At 35.4% G+C, this 17997-nt stretch overlaps 1 protein-coding gene across 8 annotated transcripts in view; it reads right to left on the reverse strand.

Moving 5' to 3' along the window:
- Positions 1-1475: 1475 nt before the first annotated feature.
- LOC134666050 (polypyrimidine tract-binding protein 2) overlaps positions 1476-17997 on the reverse strand; it is a 652404-nt gene continuing 635882 nt past the window's right edge. For all 8 annotated transcript variants that reach the window (XM_063523157.1, XM_063523162.1, XM_063523161.1 and 5 more), the window contains 8 exons: positions 12173-12332; positions 10698-10894; positions 10251-10284; positions 8852-8944; positions 8286-8400; positions 7793-7894; positions 7373-7450; positions 1476-7010 (listed from right to left, as the gene is read on the reverse strand). In XM_063523157.1, the coding sequence (XP_063379227.1) occupies positions 6878-7010; positions 7373-7450; positions 7793-7894; positions 8286-8400; positions 8852-8944; positions 10251-10284; positions 10698-10894; positions 12173-12332 (912 nt within the window). In that variant the 3' untranslated portion in view covers positions 1476-6877. The remainder of the gene's footprint in view (positions 7011-7372; positions 7451-7792; positions 7895-8285; positions 8401-8851; positions 8945-10250; positions 10285-10697; positions 10895-12172; positions 12333-17997) is intronic.

Here is a 17997-nt window from a genome sequence, read left to right on the forward strand (position 1 = left end):
CTGGACCCCGGTCGCTGTCCGGTACGCCTGTCTGTTACAGTTTTTACTTTGTCCATTAAAAACGTCCAGACGACAAAATCAAATTGCCAATATCATCCACACGTAATATACAATTTCATAAGCGCTTAATTACATCCTACACGGTCGCCCAGCTTTTTGTAAGGAAGCCAACTGGCTTTCCTACATAATGTTGGGTCAGCGCGCCAATGTCCTTGAATTAATTTTTGCGTCCACACCACACAATTGAGCGACAAACTATCCCGTCTGAACCTACTGGCGGTACTCACGCTGCTCCGCGCATAAACACACACAAACCAAATAGTTCCATCAGCTCTAACTTGGGTATACTGCTCTCCCAAGTGCTCATCAAAACGTGTCGAGTGACCAAAACAGCGTGTGTCTATGTTGCACCAAACCTGAGTTCCACTGGGTACAGCCAGGGTTCAGCATCAGCTTTATCTTGGGTACCACTCTCCTAAGTGCTCATTAAGACGAGTCGGATGTCCAAAACAGCGTGTGCCTCTGTTGCACCAAACCTGAGTTCCACTAGGTACAGCCAGGGTTCAGCATCAGCTCTATCTTGGGTACTACTTTCCTAAGTACTCATCAAGACGAGTTGCATGACCAAAATTGCGTGTGCCTATGTTGTATAAAACCCGAGCTCCACTAGGTACTGCCAGGGTTCAGTTTCAGCTCTATCTTGGGCACTACTCTCCTAAGTGCTCATCAAGATGAGTCGGATGACCAAAACATAATGTGCCTTTGTTGCACCAAACCTGAGTTCCGCTAGGTACTGCCAGGGTTCTGGGTCATTTTGTTGAACTGCACACCGACGTTGCAATTATTGCGACGGAGCTTACTGTGGGGCTTAGTCAATTTGTGTAAGAATCTCAAATATTTATTTATTTAGTTACTATTTACGCCATCTGTTAGAGAAAGAAACAATTAACATTAGCACGAATGTTAACTCATTACTTTGCTAACAGATGGCGTTACTAGTAATACAAAATGTTATTCCTTTATTTTATTTTTTTAGGTGTATAAAATGATATTTTTTTGTTTGATAACACATCTAGACATGAATTTACGTTACTATGTTAAATCTCAAACCTAACAGTGCAATAGTTTTTCCGTAAGGTGTACCACAAGAATGCATAGTTTGTCGAATAGTAATAATTAAGTTAATCGCTAATCCGTTACCTAGTAAAAACTTAACTTTGTTAAAAATTTAAACATAACATTTCGGAAGCTTTAACGCAAGGTCATGATACTCATGATATGGTCATGATACTCGTGATATTTTCAAGAAAACCAACAAACTTAAAAGTTATTCCTTGAGTTGAAATGTTTACTTCGATAATTAACGATTAACGGATTAAAGAGTTTGCTACTTAATGCTAAGTATGTAAATTCATTTGAATTTGAATATTGATGGAAAGGTTTCTATTGGTGTGTAAATATGAAAATAATAAAAATGCCATTTTCAACTATATTTTATTATAAAATGACAAAGAATAAATCTAGAGTTCAATAGGGTAGTCACTTAAGATGATAATATTGTATATATTATTCATAATTTCATCTAACTGCTATGATGTATGTGGAAACATGCCTCAGGCCCTCACAGGTGGGCCATTGGCAATTCACAAAATTATGATTCAGAAACAATCATTAAAATACATTATATTTCGAAATATGCTCTTTAAAGCTTACTTTTCCTTTCCTTTATCTAGTTCAATGTCTATTTAGAGTTAGGTAGGTTAAGATTTAGTTGAAAGGAAAATATTATTAGATCCCTGTTTTTTTGTCCCAATGATTGGTCTTTGGCATTATTGATTTAATTAGACTAAAAAATATTGACATTGTTTCAAATGTTTCGGCAAATTTTTACTAGGAGAAGCGAACAGAAATAGATGTGCGTTCAGTTATAAGAAAAAGATGGGATAACCTTTCGTCACAGGAACGAGTTACAACTATTTAAACTATTTTAACTTTACACACAACCCTTTAATTTGCACACCATTATTAATCTTTTATAAATCAATGGTATAGCCCTACAATTTAGAATAAAAAAAAACAGGTATTCTCTAGAAGATACTTTGATAATGAACTAGGCAACTACTGAAAATTAGAATAGGATACCTATGTTTTATTAGTAAATTTTAAAGAAAGGATTATGTTAATCTTTACTATCTTATTTATTTAATTTGTTATTATTAATATAGTCGTGTATAATATTTACATTCACAGATTAATATAAGTAACACAAGGATAACTGCCATTTCATAGGTTTGCGTTGGATATGCATTCATATAAGTAACAAGCTTTCATAACTTCAAAACACATCTCACTTATGTTTATTTTCAATTCATTCATATTCCTCAATTTACTATAGGTAGCCTTCATATATATGATTTGATGACAAAACATAAATAAACACTGTTAGTTTAGTCACAAGATGCATGCAGAAGACAATTTTCATTATTGAAAATAAACATAATATATATTTATGAGATACCAATCAACATCAGTTTGAGAAGGGGTTCCTATTAATTGGCAGTTACACAGTTAGCTCACACCTCGGTATGGAATGGTTCAGTTCTTTCCACGCTGCAGGGATCAGGGACACGGCACGGAATTAACTCTTATACCCTGTGCGAATTTCCCACCCTATAACATTACGATAACTCTTCAATGGCAATCAAAGTCCCTTACGCCCAACGTAGTTGAACTAAGCAACATGCAACTTCGCTTAATTCTCGTGAAAGTCAAGACAATCCACAAAACCAGAGATGAAGTCAAATTTGCTTAGTGTCACAAGAAATTATGGATATGTCAAAGCATTATAGTATAGACAAGTTTCACTGTAGATGCGATATTTACGCCAGGATAGTTAGATCTAAACACGAATATGTCTACAGTACCAATTGCGTACTAATGTACATCATTTCATATATTGATCCCCATTAAATTTTATTTTTATTTACAAATAGTTTTTATCTCATCAAGTGTTGAGAAAATACATTTAAATCAACAGTATTGGATATGTAACAAATGAAATGTAGATAGATATTTGTGAGATTTCAAAGGCCATTCTTTACATGACTACCGAACCTTAGATCGCTTCTTCCTAAAGTACTTTAGACAATTGGTATTGAGTTTTAAGAAAAAAAGAACTTAGGAAAAACGAAGAGGAGGCAAAATAAAGAACAAAAAGAATATATTGATAATATTGTTTAATTACGAAATTAAAAATAAGAAAGAAATTAAACACACATGAGGCTTAACATTAAAATAAGAAAAATAGAAATGATGAATTCTTACATAAGTATAAATGGAGCGACGCTTGAGGTTGCAAGCGGTGCTCTTGCGCAGCTCCCAGCTACAGAGCCGAGGTTTGAAAATGTATAAGATGCGCCTTAGCCAAATTTCTATTAATTGATATGTTGGCATTTCATATAATTTTAAGAAATATGTACGTAAGTACTTAAAACAAGTACAGCTTAAGAGATATATATAAAGCGCAATAAAATTAGGTAGGTATAATAAGAATGATATGCAGAGATATGTTGAAATGGTTTTGCTCGTAACGCAAGAGGGTGAACACAGAGACGACAGTCGGAAAACAACTTTCACATCTTTTTCAACGCATAACTTTAACCAACAAATTGAAACAATGTTCGCTTACAATGAAAAATTGCGCTTAATAAAACTCTCAAATATAATTTAACTTTAACATTTTCATCAACTTTTCAATAAATGTTAAGATTACTTCAATTACCTTTTACCTAAAATAATGTGTATTGACTTTAAATTTGGCATCTCGTTCTAAACACTGATCTATTTCTTATTTTTAATATTATTACCGTATTATCTAAATATTTAAAATACTTCTCTAAACACAAAAATACCTATAATTATCTATTAGTCAATACCAATGTTATTGAGAAAAGATTAGGCCTGAAAACGCTACACACATTTAGTAATATATTACTTATTGATATCTACGGATTGAGCAGAAGCAATGAATACCATGGACAATGAATCTACGCGACAAAACGGATATCCTGTGATAGACACGCGATGTGTGTAGCGTTCTACGCTGAATACAATGGATATGTAATCTCCTTGTTGTGATAATGTTTATTAAATAAGTAGGTAATTATAATATTTAAATACAAATGCGATACCGCCGTTCTCGCCCAGCAGACCACCACCAGTCGCCAACCGCTTTAATCTCATTTTAAAACAAGAGCGCACAATTTTTGCATTCTGCACCCTGTAGAAAAACATTTTCAAAAACGTGCAAAATATCACCACACCCTGGTCACCTAACATTATCTAAACCAAATAACTACGTTTACAATCCTTATCATACGTACTGAATAATACAATTTGTATGATTAAATTTTTCTAGTAAAACTTACATCATAATGACATTCTAATATTTTTCAGTTTAATCATCTTACTAAGCTCTATTTTTATCCTTATTTACGTTACGTGATGTATAATGATACATTTTAAAATAGTGTAAATATGTTTGTTTTATAATTATAAATGACTGAATATGCTTTCTAAAATAAAAGAACTATTTAATTTTCTTTGACTCTGGAAGGGATAAGTTGAGTGACCGGCGAACTTACCAAGTGGCAGCCATTTCAAGCTTCGACATGACATCGCTCAAACTTGTCGGCGCCATTTCGTGCAATTAGGGGCTATATTTCACATTATTTTGATAATTCACAGCATTAGATACCAATCTTTTGATGCGGCCACGAAATCACTGCAACTTTTTGTGACATCAGTTCGACAAGTTCAAGTCGAATAAAATCCCCAAGTATATTTTTTCGTTCACCATCTAGTGTGCCCCCCGTTGCCCTATTGTTATTTTTTTTTTATTTCGTTTCATCACAATGTTGTACACAGGATGTACACAGGTAAAATGACAAAAATGCGTCTTTTCTGACATTGACATAATGCCTAATTTCACCTGACTCGTGGCAAATTTACTAACTTTGCCTGTACACACTCTTTAAGAGTATTTAGCGACAAAATCTGCGATAGGTAGATGTGTTGTAGTGACGTAGCCGATCCTTATTTTCCATAATTCAGGTATCTGTTTCACGCATGCTTTGCCTAATCATATGGACGTGTAACTGAACACTTAAAGCTGGTCCTACTATTAGAGCATCAGGTTTCACTGGGCAATGCTCAATGACCATATTTATTATAAATATCATTTTTTCAAAGCTTTTCGTACCAGACTAACCTCCAATAATTTGAGACAATCGTTGACATGATTCCTCGACGTATAATTACTTAATCCACAAACTTAATCTCTTTTGCATTGGACTAGACGCATATTTATTAATTTAAGAAGGCAAAGATGTGTGAAAACCAATCGAGCACGAGTCCAAGAAGTTTGTAAAGCCAAGTCATGAAAGTTTGAATGTTTATGTACAAAAATAAAGTATCAGGGGAGTTATTTAACTAATACTGTATAACAAGTTCTTGTGCCCTAGTGTGAATACTGCTCATTTAATATGCTAGAGGAAAAGCGAATCAGATCTCGAATATATTCTCGACCATCGCTGTTCGCAGTGTGGCGACATACTAATCAAATTATACTGAAAATTATTCTAAAAAATACGTTATTGTAGTATCCCCCACACCGCGCGTACGGCTCTCTAGACAAATAAATAATTAATTATCTACCGTTAACTGTATGCACGAGCATTTATAGTATGTTGTGGCTAATATTAAATTAACATCGAAATAAATGCATCATGTCACTATTATGTCGTTGAACATAACGTTATACATAGTGTTATACCAACTAGATGCTTAGCTACAAGAGTCGTGATTACACTAACTAATCGAGAACAACTATTGAAACAGAACAGGGCGTCGCTGCAGACAACGAAACACGTATGGAAGCATCAGTAACACGTAGACGATGAAATCTAAGAACATTACTAAAATTATCTCTAAACCTAATATTGCACACACATACACATTTATAAATGTAAACTTCCAATAATAACAAAATGTGTATGTGTACAAAACTATAATTATTTACTTACAAAGAAATGCAATAATAGTAAATTGTGCATGTTAAAATAAATCATGTTTTTATATATAAAATATAATATTAGAATAATAACTGCAAATAATAATTATACAATGATAATTCCCATATAACAATGTGCTTGCTATAATATTGTAACATGAACATGACAAAATATATTTTAAAGCGATAGATATAATATAAAATAGCTGCCGGAACAAAACAACCATGAATTAACGAAAGCAATGTCTGACATCGCGATAAAAGGGTCCATTTCGACAAACTTTAAATAAATCTAGCGCAATCTAATTGCAAAATATATATTGTTTTGATAAATTGATTTACGCAAATTACAAATATCAAATGGAAATCATGAAGACATTATTGAAATAAAATTATGATTATTAAAATTATGGAATGAATATCACACAAAATAGGCATCCTCTCAGGCGTCAGGGCGGTAGGAACATAATCAGAGTCGCTTCTAAAACAATAAAAAGCATATATAGCTGCCGTTTGAAGTCGTGTGATGAATGTATCTTAGATTAAACGTTTGCAGTAATATTAAATGTACGTATTCACTAAGAAAATAGAGTAGCACTTATTCCTCTAAACTGATCCGAGTAAGCGTAATACAGATTACTTTGTAATTTTCAGTCGAGGGAAATTCTCGAGTTGAGTGAGAGGTTCAGTTTAATTGACAGTCGCTTATCCTACGCATCCAAAGAGTCTCACTAAATCAGTGACTTGATAATGATAGTCATAAGGACGCGACTGACAGAGATTGTGTGATATTCCGAATCGGTCCGTTTAGATGCTGGACTTGGAGAAGGAGACCCGGAGATGGTTGGACTCGGACAGCTGGTAGTTGTGCATCTTGATGAGCGCAGCCACCGCATCGTCGATGGAGGGCAGTTGCACCAGCGCCATTTTGCGGTCCTTCCTGCAAACACAAACAATACAACGTTATTGTATAGATAGATATACACGCAGTGTCACACTAATCGTTGCCAAATCAAATATAGCAGCAGTCATAAAAATGTATTTAGTAAAAAACTAAAATATGCAATTATTTAATTTGGAGTAGCATTTTATAATAAATTAGTGGAGGGCAAGTAGTGTTGACGGCAAAAGTAATTTAATAAAAAAATCAGTAATTTTCATAAATTACTTTGGAATATTACAGACGTATGTATCAAAGTTAAAAACAAGAGCATTAAATTAGCGTAGACCAGATATATTTTATTCCTAGACGTAGACAATAGAATTAAGTAGCAAGGTAAAAGTCTGACGGTTAAAACTTACGGGAAAAACTTGAACGCCTTGATTGTGAAGCCTCGTTTTGTGAAGGCTTCTTTAATATCTTCCTCGGAGACCGTGGCGCTGTGAACATAAGGATGAAAAAGTATAATTTTGTGTATTTTCGGCGAATCCGTCGAACTATACAAAAATGACGTTTGCTGGTTTTTTAAATTCTGTTTTTCTTAAAAAATACATTAAACATTCAAATTAAACTCCAAAATTTTTTGAAAGAAAAACATGATATAAAAATGTAGGTACTCTAAGTTTAAAAGGTATAATTTGGCTAATATAGAAAGCTGACGGTAAAAATGAATTTACCCATTTTTATAATACCTTCTATAAGTGACGTACTTCAAAATTTCATAGAGTTACGACACGTGAAACTTCAGCGAAACTTTACGATTCTTCAAGACAGCTACTTACGGAATGTTAGATAGATGCAGCGTGGCGCTTGGAGGGTAAATGTTCTGGTAGTTTTTGCTGCCAGGCTTTTTAAATCTGTGGAGGGGGCTCTGCGAATAGTCCCTGCAAATGGCAAAAACTTATGTTAATAATAACTTCCCCATCAACATTACCTTACATATAAAGAAGGTACCAAAAGGTATCAATCTCACTAAAATCGATTGAGTTCCGTGAGGCGTGTTTACATAAATCCAAGACTCGACAAACAAAATTAAATATTCATCCTTATCACTCAAACATTTCATCTAAGTATCACAGTACACATATGGCTGCTAGCATTTCATTAATAACAACAGTTCATCTTAACACGGTCAGTCAATATGGCGTTGTATTCTAAGTTAGTGAATTTAGAAGACAAGATCACTACTACATCTGCTTACTGCGTAGTCAACGTATTTGCTTCTCAGTAGCAAGACACACACATAGCACTGCAGACACAGTTGCAGAATTTTACCTCGTGAGACCAGCGTCCGGTTGTCCCTCCTTCGGCAGCTGCACAGTTTGATGCTTGCTCAGCATCACGCGCATGGCCTTCCCGAATACGCGTAGCTTGTCCATGTGAGTCAGGGCTGTAATTATTAGTAATTATCAGTGTCATCATCATCAGGTTTTTTCTCATCACAGGTCTTTGCGTCTATTGCAGATGATTTATGCATTGCTGTTTAGACAACGGTTTGGTGACTGTGTAGGCTGATGCGTGTGCGGCACGACCTCCCACATTTTTGGCAGAAAAACCTCATGCCACCTTAGGTCCTTCTTTTACACATTCGATAAAAAATAATGTATCATTCGAATACATAATCGGGTACACACAGGATACTTTCATTTCGGTCATTAATGTCATTATTGTTTCTGTTAATGATGATACAACGTACGTATATTTTACTGAATTTAAAAAGATAACTTATTGCGTCTTGCGAGTTCTTTTTATCGATCAGAAAAATATCTTTAACAAGGGATGGTCTGCAATTCTGCATAACTCTTTTGTAAAAAATATAGTGACCTAAAGTAATGCCTTACCTAGATGAGCTTGATGCGGCTCAGCCATCTGAATGAGAGCAGAATCCTTCTTATTGTAGAGTATCTTCACTCGCTGCACATCGCCGTACACGCCTACATAAAGAAAAATTCTCGTGAACGGAACAACTTGCGAACTTCTGGGTGTTATCGTTTAGTTACAACGGACAATTTTTGGCATTTCCTTCTTCCTTGCGAAAATCTATCCAATTTTAATGTAGGAAGTTTTGCTTTGCCAGAACTTGCCAGCAGTATTTTTTAACCCAAAGTGTTGTCTGATACGGACTAGTTAAGACACTATAACTATGAGAAGATGTTGGATTCACATTTATCAGTAGGGGATATTATATTATAAACAGGCGTACTTAGGTCTGAAAGCAAGAGAGCTAAGATATTTAATATTTTAAAAACATAAAGTAAAATCAAAAGTTTACTCGAAAATAAACACAGATCTACACTGCTTTGTATACATAAAATCTGTTGTGAAACGGGACAGTGGAAAAATGATAAAGAAGAAACAAATCCAAGCTCTAATTTGGTCACGGTAAGCGTCTGATTAATAATTCAGCGGAACATCTATCCGAAACGTTCAATGATGTTTTCTCCCCCGTCCTTATATTCGATACTGGGATGGAACGTAATATGGATGTTACGTAGACAGTATTTTTCCCGTTTCAAATAGAAGTTCTGTACGTAAGTTATTAGCCTGGGTAATCGGCTTTCAGAACGAAGCAATTACTACCAACAATCAAACGAATAATTTATTTCTTATTACAGAATATCGCTTTCGAATATCATGTCGACGTGAATCCATTACAACTGGAATTAATCCTTCGTGTCATGTAACTAAGAAATATGTGCTTATTGCCCACATGACTTAATGCTGAACAATGAAATGCAATGACATACAGAAAACTGGTACTGACATCTGTAGACGGATAAAACAAAAAAGACAACACGGGGCAAACATCTAACTTAGCTACGACTATGATGTCTGAAACACAAATTGTCATGTAAGTTAATAAAGCATTTCAGGTTCGATAGTGTTATAAGCGAAGCTTCGGCATAGGTCGCCGGATGCGGTTATCAGTAGGTACAGAAGTCGAGAATGTTAGCTGACAATTTGTCTTCCAGGCGCAGGGCTCGGGACCAATATTATTGTTTTAATATAAATTATTAGCTCAGGACAATGATGTACATTTTCTCACAAAGTGTACTCTCCTAATATTTTCTTTTTTGTATAAATTCTATGATGCCATTTTTAAGAAAATTCCCGTCTAAAGAGAGATCTTTCTGAAAACCGGCAACATCTGGGAAAAATAATTTTAAGAAAGAACACTTTTTGGGAAACATAAGTGCATAGTCCTGAGCCAAATTATGGAATGTATATGTGCACACGTACCGAAAAGGGTAAAGAGAGCGTCAGGCGTGACCATCTAAAACAATAGGAGAGAGAAAGAGACAGTATTATAAAGTCATAAAAGATGTTTGACATCATAATATCTATGAATAAATTAGCAACTTATTTTAAAGAAGTTTAAATAGAATATACTTATAAATACAATAGCCTATAACGCCGCCTTATTAGTGGATGCATTAGTGCTTTGTGTCAACCGGACTCTTGAACCCATATTAAAATGTGCGGGAGACGTTAATGGCTATTGTGTTAGCGTAATTAATAAATTCGCCAATAAACAGAAAACTACACATTTCGATGTAGGAATTTTGAAAATAAAAAAGTTCTTCTGACATGGGGCCAATGTTAAAACTTAATATAAAATATTTTCGTTTACAAGTTCGATGTTCACTATTCGGATGTAAGTGTTAATGTTTAGGAGCAGGTACAAACCTCTTCGTTGAGATTGGAGACGAGTAGCACAGTGGCAAGAGGTAGCGGCGGCGCGGCGAGGGCGCGCAGCGCGGGCGACGCGGGCGTCAGCGTGAGCGCGCCGAACGCCGGCAGCCCGACCCCGCCGACGCTGACGCCGTACGGGGACGCCAGGCCAGAGCCGAGTCCAAGAAACGGCGGAGCAAGAACGCCACCACCTAAATCGAAATCTTTAGTTTATAAATCGGAAGACACAAGGTCAACCTCAAGAGTTATGCGACGATATACCATTCAGCGGATTTAATAAAAAATTTTAAGATAAAATATATTCAAGAATGAAACATATCTTAAAGAAGGCTACAAAATAAATTAGATGTATCAAAACGAACATTCAGCCTCTGACTCTAGAGAGCGGAACAGCAAGACTAATAAAGAATATTATTTGATTTCTTATTTAACCGTAAGTGTATTACATGTGAGTGTATTTTTTCTTTTGTGTAAAGAAAAAAAGAAATTGGTATCATTTTATTCCACGACGTAATAACAAAACTCACAAGGTCGAAATGATCCTCACATATTACAATCCTCTATGGTGTAATGTGGATTCATGAGAAGTTATTAGTCACTGTGGGAATATTGAACATTGAAATATGAATAATAAACAACAAAAAAGCTAACACAAATTCGAATGCGGAAAATAGGACTTCTTATTGTACGAGTAGATATCAATATTTTACATTTACAAAATCGTACCGTAATGAATATTTACTTACTTCAAATTCTTTGTTTGGCATTATATAGGTTAAGTACCCAATTTCTTTATCATTTCAATGCAATACTCATTCTATTATTTTTTTGCAAAAAATAAAGAAAATGTAATAGATTAATGTAAGATGCTAGATAGGAGGATATTAGTCCACAATATATAATATGAGCAGCAACCGATAAAATATAAAACAAGTTCGCTTAGAAAAACACCAAGTAGTTTGATAGTCACTGTGTGACTTCAAATTCGATACAATTCATGCAGATGTAGTCAGTTATAGCTACTAAATAGCTTTTGGGTCATACACAGATTAAATATTAACATATTTCATGTCCCTTCTGTACGGAGAGTTAGTGGGGTCTGTTTACCTTTGAAACTAAACCGCATATCACTTTCATTGCTTTTGGGTTGTATCAAAATAAAGTCAGATACACAAGCGACAGGAACCTAAAATATTTAAACATTCCACTATGCGGTTTCCATTAAAAACCCCGTGTTACAGCATATAACCGCTTACATCTGCTATTAAAAAGTTCCAAAAATTGAAAAGTAACTTTAGATGCAGAACCAGAACAGGGATGCACGTTGCTTATACTACAAGAGTCTAGATAGTTGTGTGAGCGAAACTTGAGTGGTGTTCGAAGCGTCCAGGTGCTCAGAGTAGTAGTGGACTAACTCATCCTGGAAGCGAGGGCCAGAGCGACTCGAGCCCGCAGAGGCATCAACTCACTGGTCAACAGCTGGTGGGCATCGCCGTCGCCGGACGGCAACGTAGGGTTAGTGTAGTCCCGGGACTTATCATTGTTGTATTTGACATTAAGGCAGGTCATCTTTGAATAGTCGATGCGGAGAGTGCAGCAGCCATTGTAAATGTTTTGTCCATCTAGGGCCTGTGGACAAAGATAAACATTGTTTTAATCCTTGGTGAGGTGAATCGTTATTTAAATGTTAATTTGTCTTCCTTCTCGACAAGGAAGCTTTTTTAAGACTATGCTGAGAACTAAGTGGCAATATTAGGTACATCAGTGAATTAGTCGTATGCCCCAATTGTTGTCAACTTTCTATAAACTGAGAGGCTTGACTTTCAATACGTGTTGGCAACATTTAATGTTATAAAAATGTTTGTGATATAAGATCTGGACCCATCACACATCTTGGTAGCTAAACAAGATAAAAAGTTATGACAGTCGCTTAGAAAAAGCCAGAGTCTAAACTGTTCCGAGCCGGGCGCAACAGTTATTTGTTTGCTCCCCAACGCCTGCACTGCGCTGATAACACCAGAACGATAGAAAAGAAAATTAATTAAAATGCAGATACACACAATCCATTATGGGTGACGTTATGGTCTCGGCTCTTGTAGTATGTTACTTATGTGTTGTATAATGCAATGGTATAGCGTAAGTTTATTTTATACCTAGAATTTCGGGTCTTTGTAAAATTTTGTCTGTGAGTCAAGTCCACCGATGTATAGTTGGACGTCGCTTGACATAAAGTTCAAATTTTACTAACAGATTTTTGTGGAATGGATCTTTTACCCTAAACTACGTCCAGGTAGGAGTGTTGCTGTTTGTACGTGCTAGTTTCAATTTGTACAAATATATATAAATATAAGACATACTACAAATTCTTCAATGCACAACTTAGTATTGCAAACTTTGTAGTTATGCGGTAATTACTTTTGGCATTCAGATAAAATTTCAATTATGTCGAACTGCATAGTTTTACATTTTACACGAAAACCGACTACTTCCACTGAAATTTATTTATAGAAACATTAATTATTAAGAGTTCTTAGACCTTTAAAAATGCTTCTTAATTAATGAATATTATGATGTATTATGATTATTTTACCCTCAAGGAGATAAAAATATCGCAAATGAAACTTGACAGTTAACGGCTGGCATATACCTATTTGTTCTATAAATTGAAAACAAAGATCATCTCCATTTTACTTTTAAAAATTACAATGATGTTAATTATTATAAACCTACTAAAAACAAAAAACCATTACCAAACAAAACGTCAAAAGGCCGGATTCGTGCAAATCTTAAAAAATAATAAATCTTTTTAAAGAATAGAACGCAAATAGAACGTTTACGATTTCATTGAAACCATTGCTTACGCTATCAGAGACGCAACCGAGTAGCAAAAAGTTCAGTGTCGATGTTGGAACGCTGAATATTGGCTTTAGATTTAATAAATTTCTGTTCTATATGCAAATGCGACCCCCTGATGTATAGACGTGAATAGATTGGCTCGTTTAAACCTCAACTTATATGGAAATGTGAAAGGCACGTAAGAAAGTGTGGAAGAAGATCGCTTCGATACGTAATTAGTTTTGGCCCCCACAGGGGTCTTATTCGCGAATGTGTATTTGACATGAAAATGATATATTAAAGCAACTGATTGCGTACGTTCGCTCGCTCTAGAGCACGGGCCTACGCGTATGAGCGCAAAGAACAAAATATTTAAACTGAAACGGTATTGATAATTTTGTTTCTGAATACGGCCCAAATACGAATTCCGTTTCACGAAAGGGAAAACGCTCGGAGAGGGAACGTAGCGAGTAATTAATTTAAAATTCTAATATCTATATCGCTTTGCATAAGTACCCTTCAGTGGATTTTAAGGAAAACCAATTTTTAATGCAATTTAATTGCAGTCATTTGTGGAACTCGAAGTTGTTAAATATTCCCTTGTTTGTCGTTATAAAATCCAAAGTAAGAAATGCTAAAATAACTGCCTGCCTTGTTGCGTTGTTCGCGTCTAACGATTCTGATAAACAATTTAAGAAAGTGGTTCAAATATTCAAAAGTATTTTTGAGAAAAAAACAGGCTGTCAAAATGAATTAGTTAATTACCTACTTAGTTACAATTAGGTAGCAGAAAATATTTAAAGACACACCTTAAAGCTTATGTCAATGACTAAGTAATTGGAAACTCCAAGCTGTATTTTCAATGTAGGTATTATTACTCTTTACAAAGAAGAAAACGCGAAATACCTAAGCAGTGGATTAAATTGAGATGTTTTACACGGGCACATTATAATTCCGCAAAAAGAAGAAACTAAATTTACCCACTCTTATTAGAGTTGGTATTACGGTAACACACTTTCAGGTTGTTTCATAAATTTTAATAAGCCGGACCGTTATAAAAGTCCTATATTTTAACTATGTGGGAGTTCCTGGTGCGCCGGGTTTTATGGCACGCCCAGTCTACTTCGCTCAGGGTTACCAGTTATATTTTGTTAAATCCTAACCAAATCCCGAATTCTTACCCCCTTATTCATAAACGTTTACTAAAGTTGATAAGCCGATAATAATAGTTTGTCCCTTTCCGACGTATTAGTATGATGGAAAGGGACAAACGATTATTATCGGCTTGTCAACTTTAGTAAACGTTTATGAATAAGGGGGTTGGTCTATACAGTCATCTCAGTTGATGTAGGCTGTAGAATACGTCCTCAAAATACCTTCTTTAGTCGCTGCAACTATCAACTATCATCTGAAAAGATGCTGTGGCCAATGATGATGAACCAAATCCCGAATTCTTAAAGGAAAATCCATGGCTGTGGGGATCTAACGCGTGTTTTGCCTAAAAGTTGCGACTTTTAATTTAGGTACTATATAAAAATGTTTAAGTTTACTTCTTGTTCCAATCTCGGAAGTGTTTTTAATGGAGGAAAATATAGCAACTCAGTCTACCTATCTATAATGTCTGATATGTCAAGAAAAAACCCGGACTTCTGGTAACCCTAGAGTTCCGGATATCAATATTCGCGAGAATTTCATTTAATCTTACGAAACGATTATTTGCGTTCGCGGAGGGACTCGTAATTGAAGTAAAAAAAATATTAGGAGAGTGACAAGACGATAAAACGACAAACGCTACGCCCGATTTGATATTGGGATCCTTTATTGCGTAATAGGGCGTCAGATCGAAATCCTGTAAAAAGGTTTGGAATTTTATCCGTTGACTTGCATTTAAATATTAAAATTTTCGTACCTTTTAATACATTTTTACATTTTCATTTATAATATTTATGGTGGGAGAAAAATACATACATTGCTTTAAGCTTTGTTTCCAGGGTTACAACTACTAGAATATTCTAGTGTCTCGAGTTAAACTAGAATAAATCTAATGGAGTCGCAATAAGCTGGGTGTATACACATTTTAAATAAGGCGGCACAGAGTTTTACTCCAGGTTTTATAAAATCGCAACCAGACGTCAAAGCGCAGGCTGTCAGAATCAAACGGCAAGACGTAACAAGTGTCCTCCGTATCTCTTAATCACGCTCCCACTAATTGTTTTATCTTCAGCTCGTTAGAACTCGTTTAAGCAAAGCCTTCTTAGTGAAGGATTAAGTGCGGACCGCCTTAATCCACCCCCCGTCGCTAATTCTGGCGGTTTTTCCATGAAGACCAGATAAACGTTTTTGTTGGGGTCTTTCCGCGTTTAATATTTATAAGAGCCGCATAACCCAGACTGTTCTCGTTGCAACGGATTACACGGGCCCCGGAATGCAACTATTTCATTTTTTGTCTGCAGATGACTTTGAGAAATTATAATGAAAACAAGCCGAATTCCGGGATGCTTGGTCGTAGCGCTTAGACCTTAGTGCAGCGTTATGAAAATACCTAGGTGCAGCAATATTTTGTACAAAAGATATCGTATGCTAGAAATTTCTTTCAAAATGCTCACATGAGCCATAATGCAACTACAATATATAATATAGGTATTACATTACTTAATAAAGTTAAATATGCTCGCATATTTAAACAGCACTGCTATTAAAAAAACAACAACATACTCATGAACTGAGATGAGAATTTTCATCAAATTTTCTCCACAGCAAACTCGCGGTAAAATTTTAAGTCCATTAAACATTTGCTATCTAAGCAGTTTAAAAGTTTAAACGCCGCTGCAAGCCGTTAAAAGTCCGAATTGAAACTCCGGGAGTAATATAAAAGCTGAGAATAGTTCAATTGATTATGTTAACATTGTTGAGCGTCGAAGCGGTAAGCAGTAGACTTGAGCGGAGAATTTGAGCCGTTGAGCTCGCCCAATTAGCCGCGGATAAAAGGTCGCTTATCTAATGGAAAGCTAAGGTGTGAACAAACACCGACGAAGTCTATAAAAGCTATTTAACTATTAACCGGTCGAGTGAAGGCAAATATATACAGGGTGAAATTTAAATCACTGGCCATATTCATTCCCGGCACTAGGTTACACTTAAGGAATCTATTTAGCGAAAAAAATGAGTAAATTTTTTTTTAATTTTAATTTTTCAATTTTTAAATATTTTCCACGAGTCGTGGTCACCCTATTACCACAAATGTAAACAAATTTAATAGTAGGTTTTAACAACAACATCAGCAAAACCCTTATCTGACCTACACTAAACCTTATAATCGTTGCAATAGGGTCCACCCAGTTAGTGTTGGCGATGGTAGGCAGGTTTATCAATTTCGAGGGTAGTCTAAACCATTCCGTGCTAGCGGTAAACATAACGGTAAGCATCAATGATTAGTCACTCGTCACTCGCCAACCTTAAAATAATAATCGCGCGCGTACTAAGGTTTAAAAAAATGATTTCGAACCGGGAATATTACGAAATGGTACGGTGTTATTTATTAAGTGGTGAGTGTTTACGTGGTGCACAAAGATTATACGAAATGGAATCAGTTCCACGCCTTCGCAGACAAGGATTGAACCCAAGAGTACCATCTCGTGGGACTTTCGTTAATTGCGTCGACTTTTAATCAAATGTAAGTACATAAGTTGATTCAATTTTTTAAATACGCCTGAATGCAAAGATTCCTGACCTAGTTTTTACTCATTGTTTTTAAGCCACGGACGTTTTGTTAATAATCATTAGTCAGAAATAACATTTTAGATTAAAAATGGGTTGCCTTTGCATTTTGACGGTTCTAAGCCCGTTAAAGTATGAAGGAAAAATTAGCAACTTATGTAGGTAAGCGTCTTATCTCGCTGCAATAGGGTTCATAATTGGTGACGCGATTGCAAACAGCGGGAGGGGCGGGGTGTCAATGACCTTAACTGATAAGAGAGAAGCGGGTCTAGTGGGTAGTTGTCGGTTCACCATAACGTACGAGGTTTTTAGGACAACTTGATGATGAGTTATTTCGAAAAAAATGTACTGAGCGGTATTAAAAGAAAAAACACGTGTTTAATATTTTTTCGAGTTCTTTCGGGTGTTTCAATTTGGCCAGTGATTTAAATTTCACCCTGTATTTTGTAGAAAAAATAAGTACCTTTTATAAATAGCACAAATGTAACTAAATACATTAAAATATTTGTCTAACAAATACCTAATCTCTTTTATAGTCATAGTTCGTCCATAGCTTGTTTCTTGACATATAAACCCATATTATGATGGATAGCAGAACAAAATCGCTTGTCAAAATTAACTGCCAGTTTCTTTCAACTTCAGCAGTTTCTAATAACAATGAAAATTGCAATATACTCGTATAACATAAAACAGGGAAAAAATTTAACTACTTGACAAGTTGATCCCCTTCGTTCGTTCTATT

This window comes from Cydia fagiglandana, chromosome 7, assembly GCF_963556715.1.
Source record: "Cydia fagiglandana chromosome 7, ilCydFagi1.1, whole genome shotgun sequence".
Lineage (NCBI taxonomy): Eukaryota > Metazoa > Arthropoda > Insecta > Lepidoptera > Tortricidae > Cydia > Cydia fagiglandana.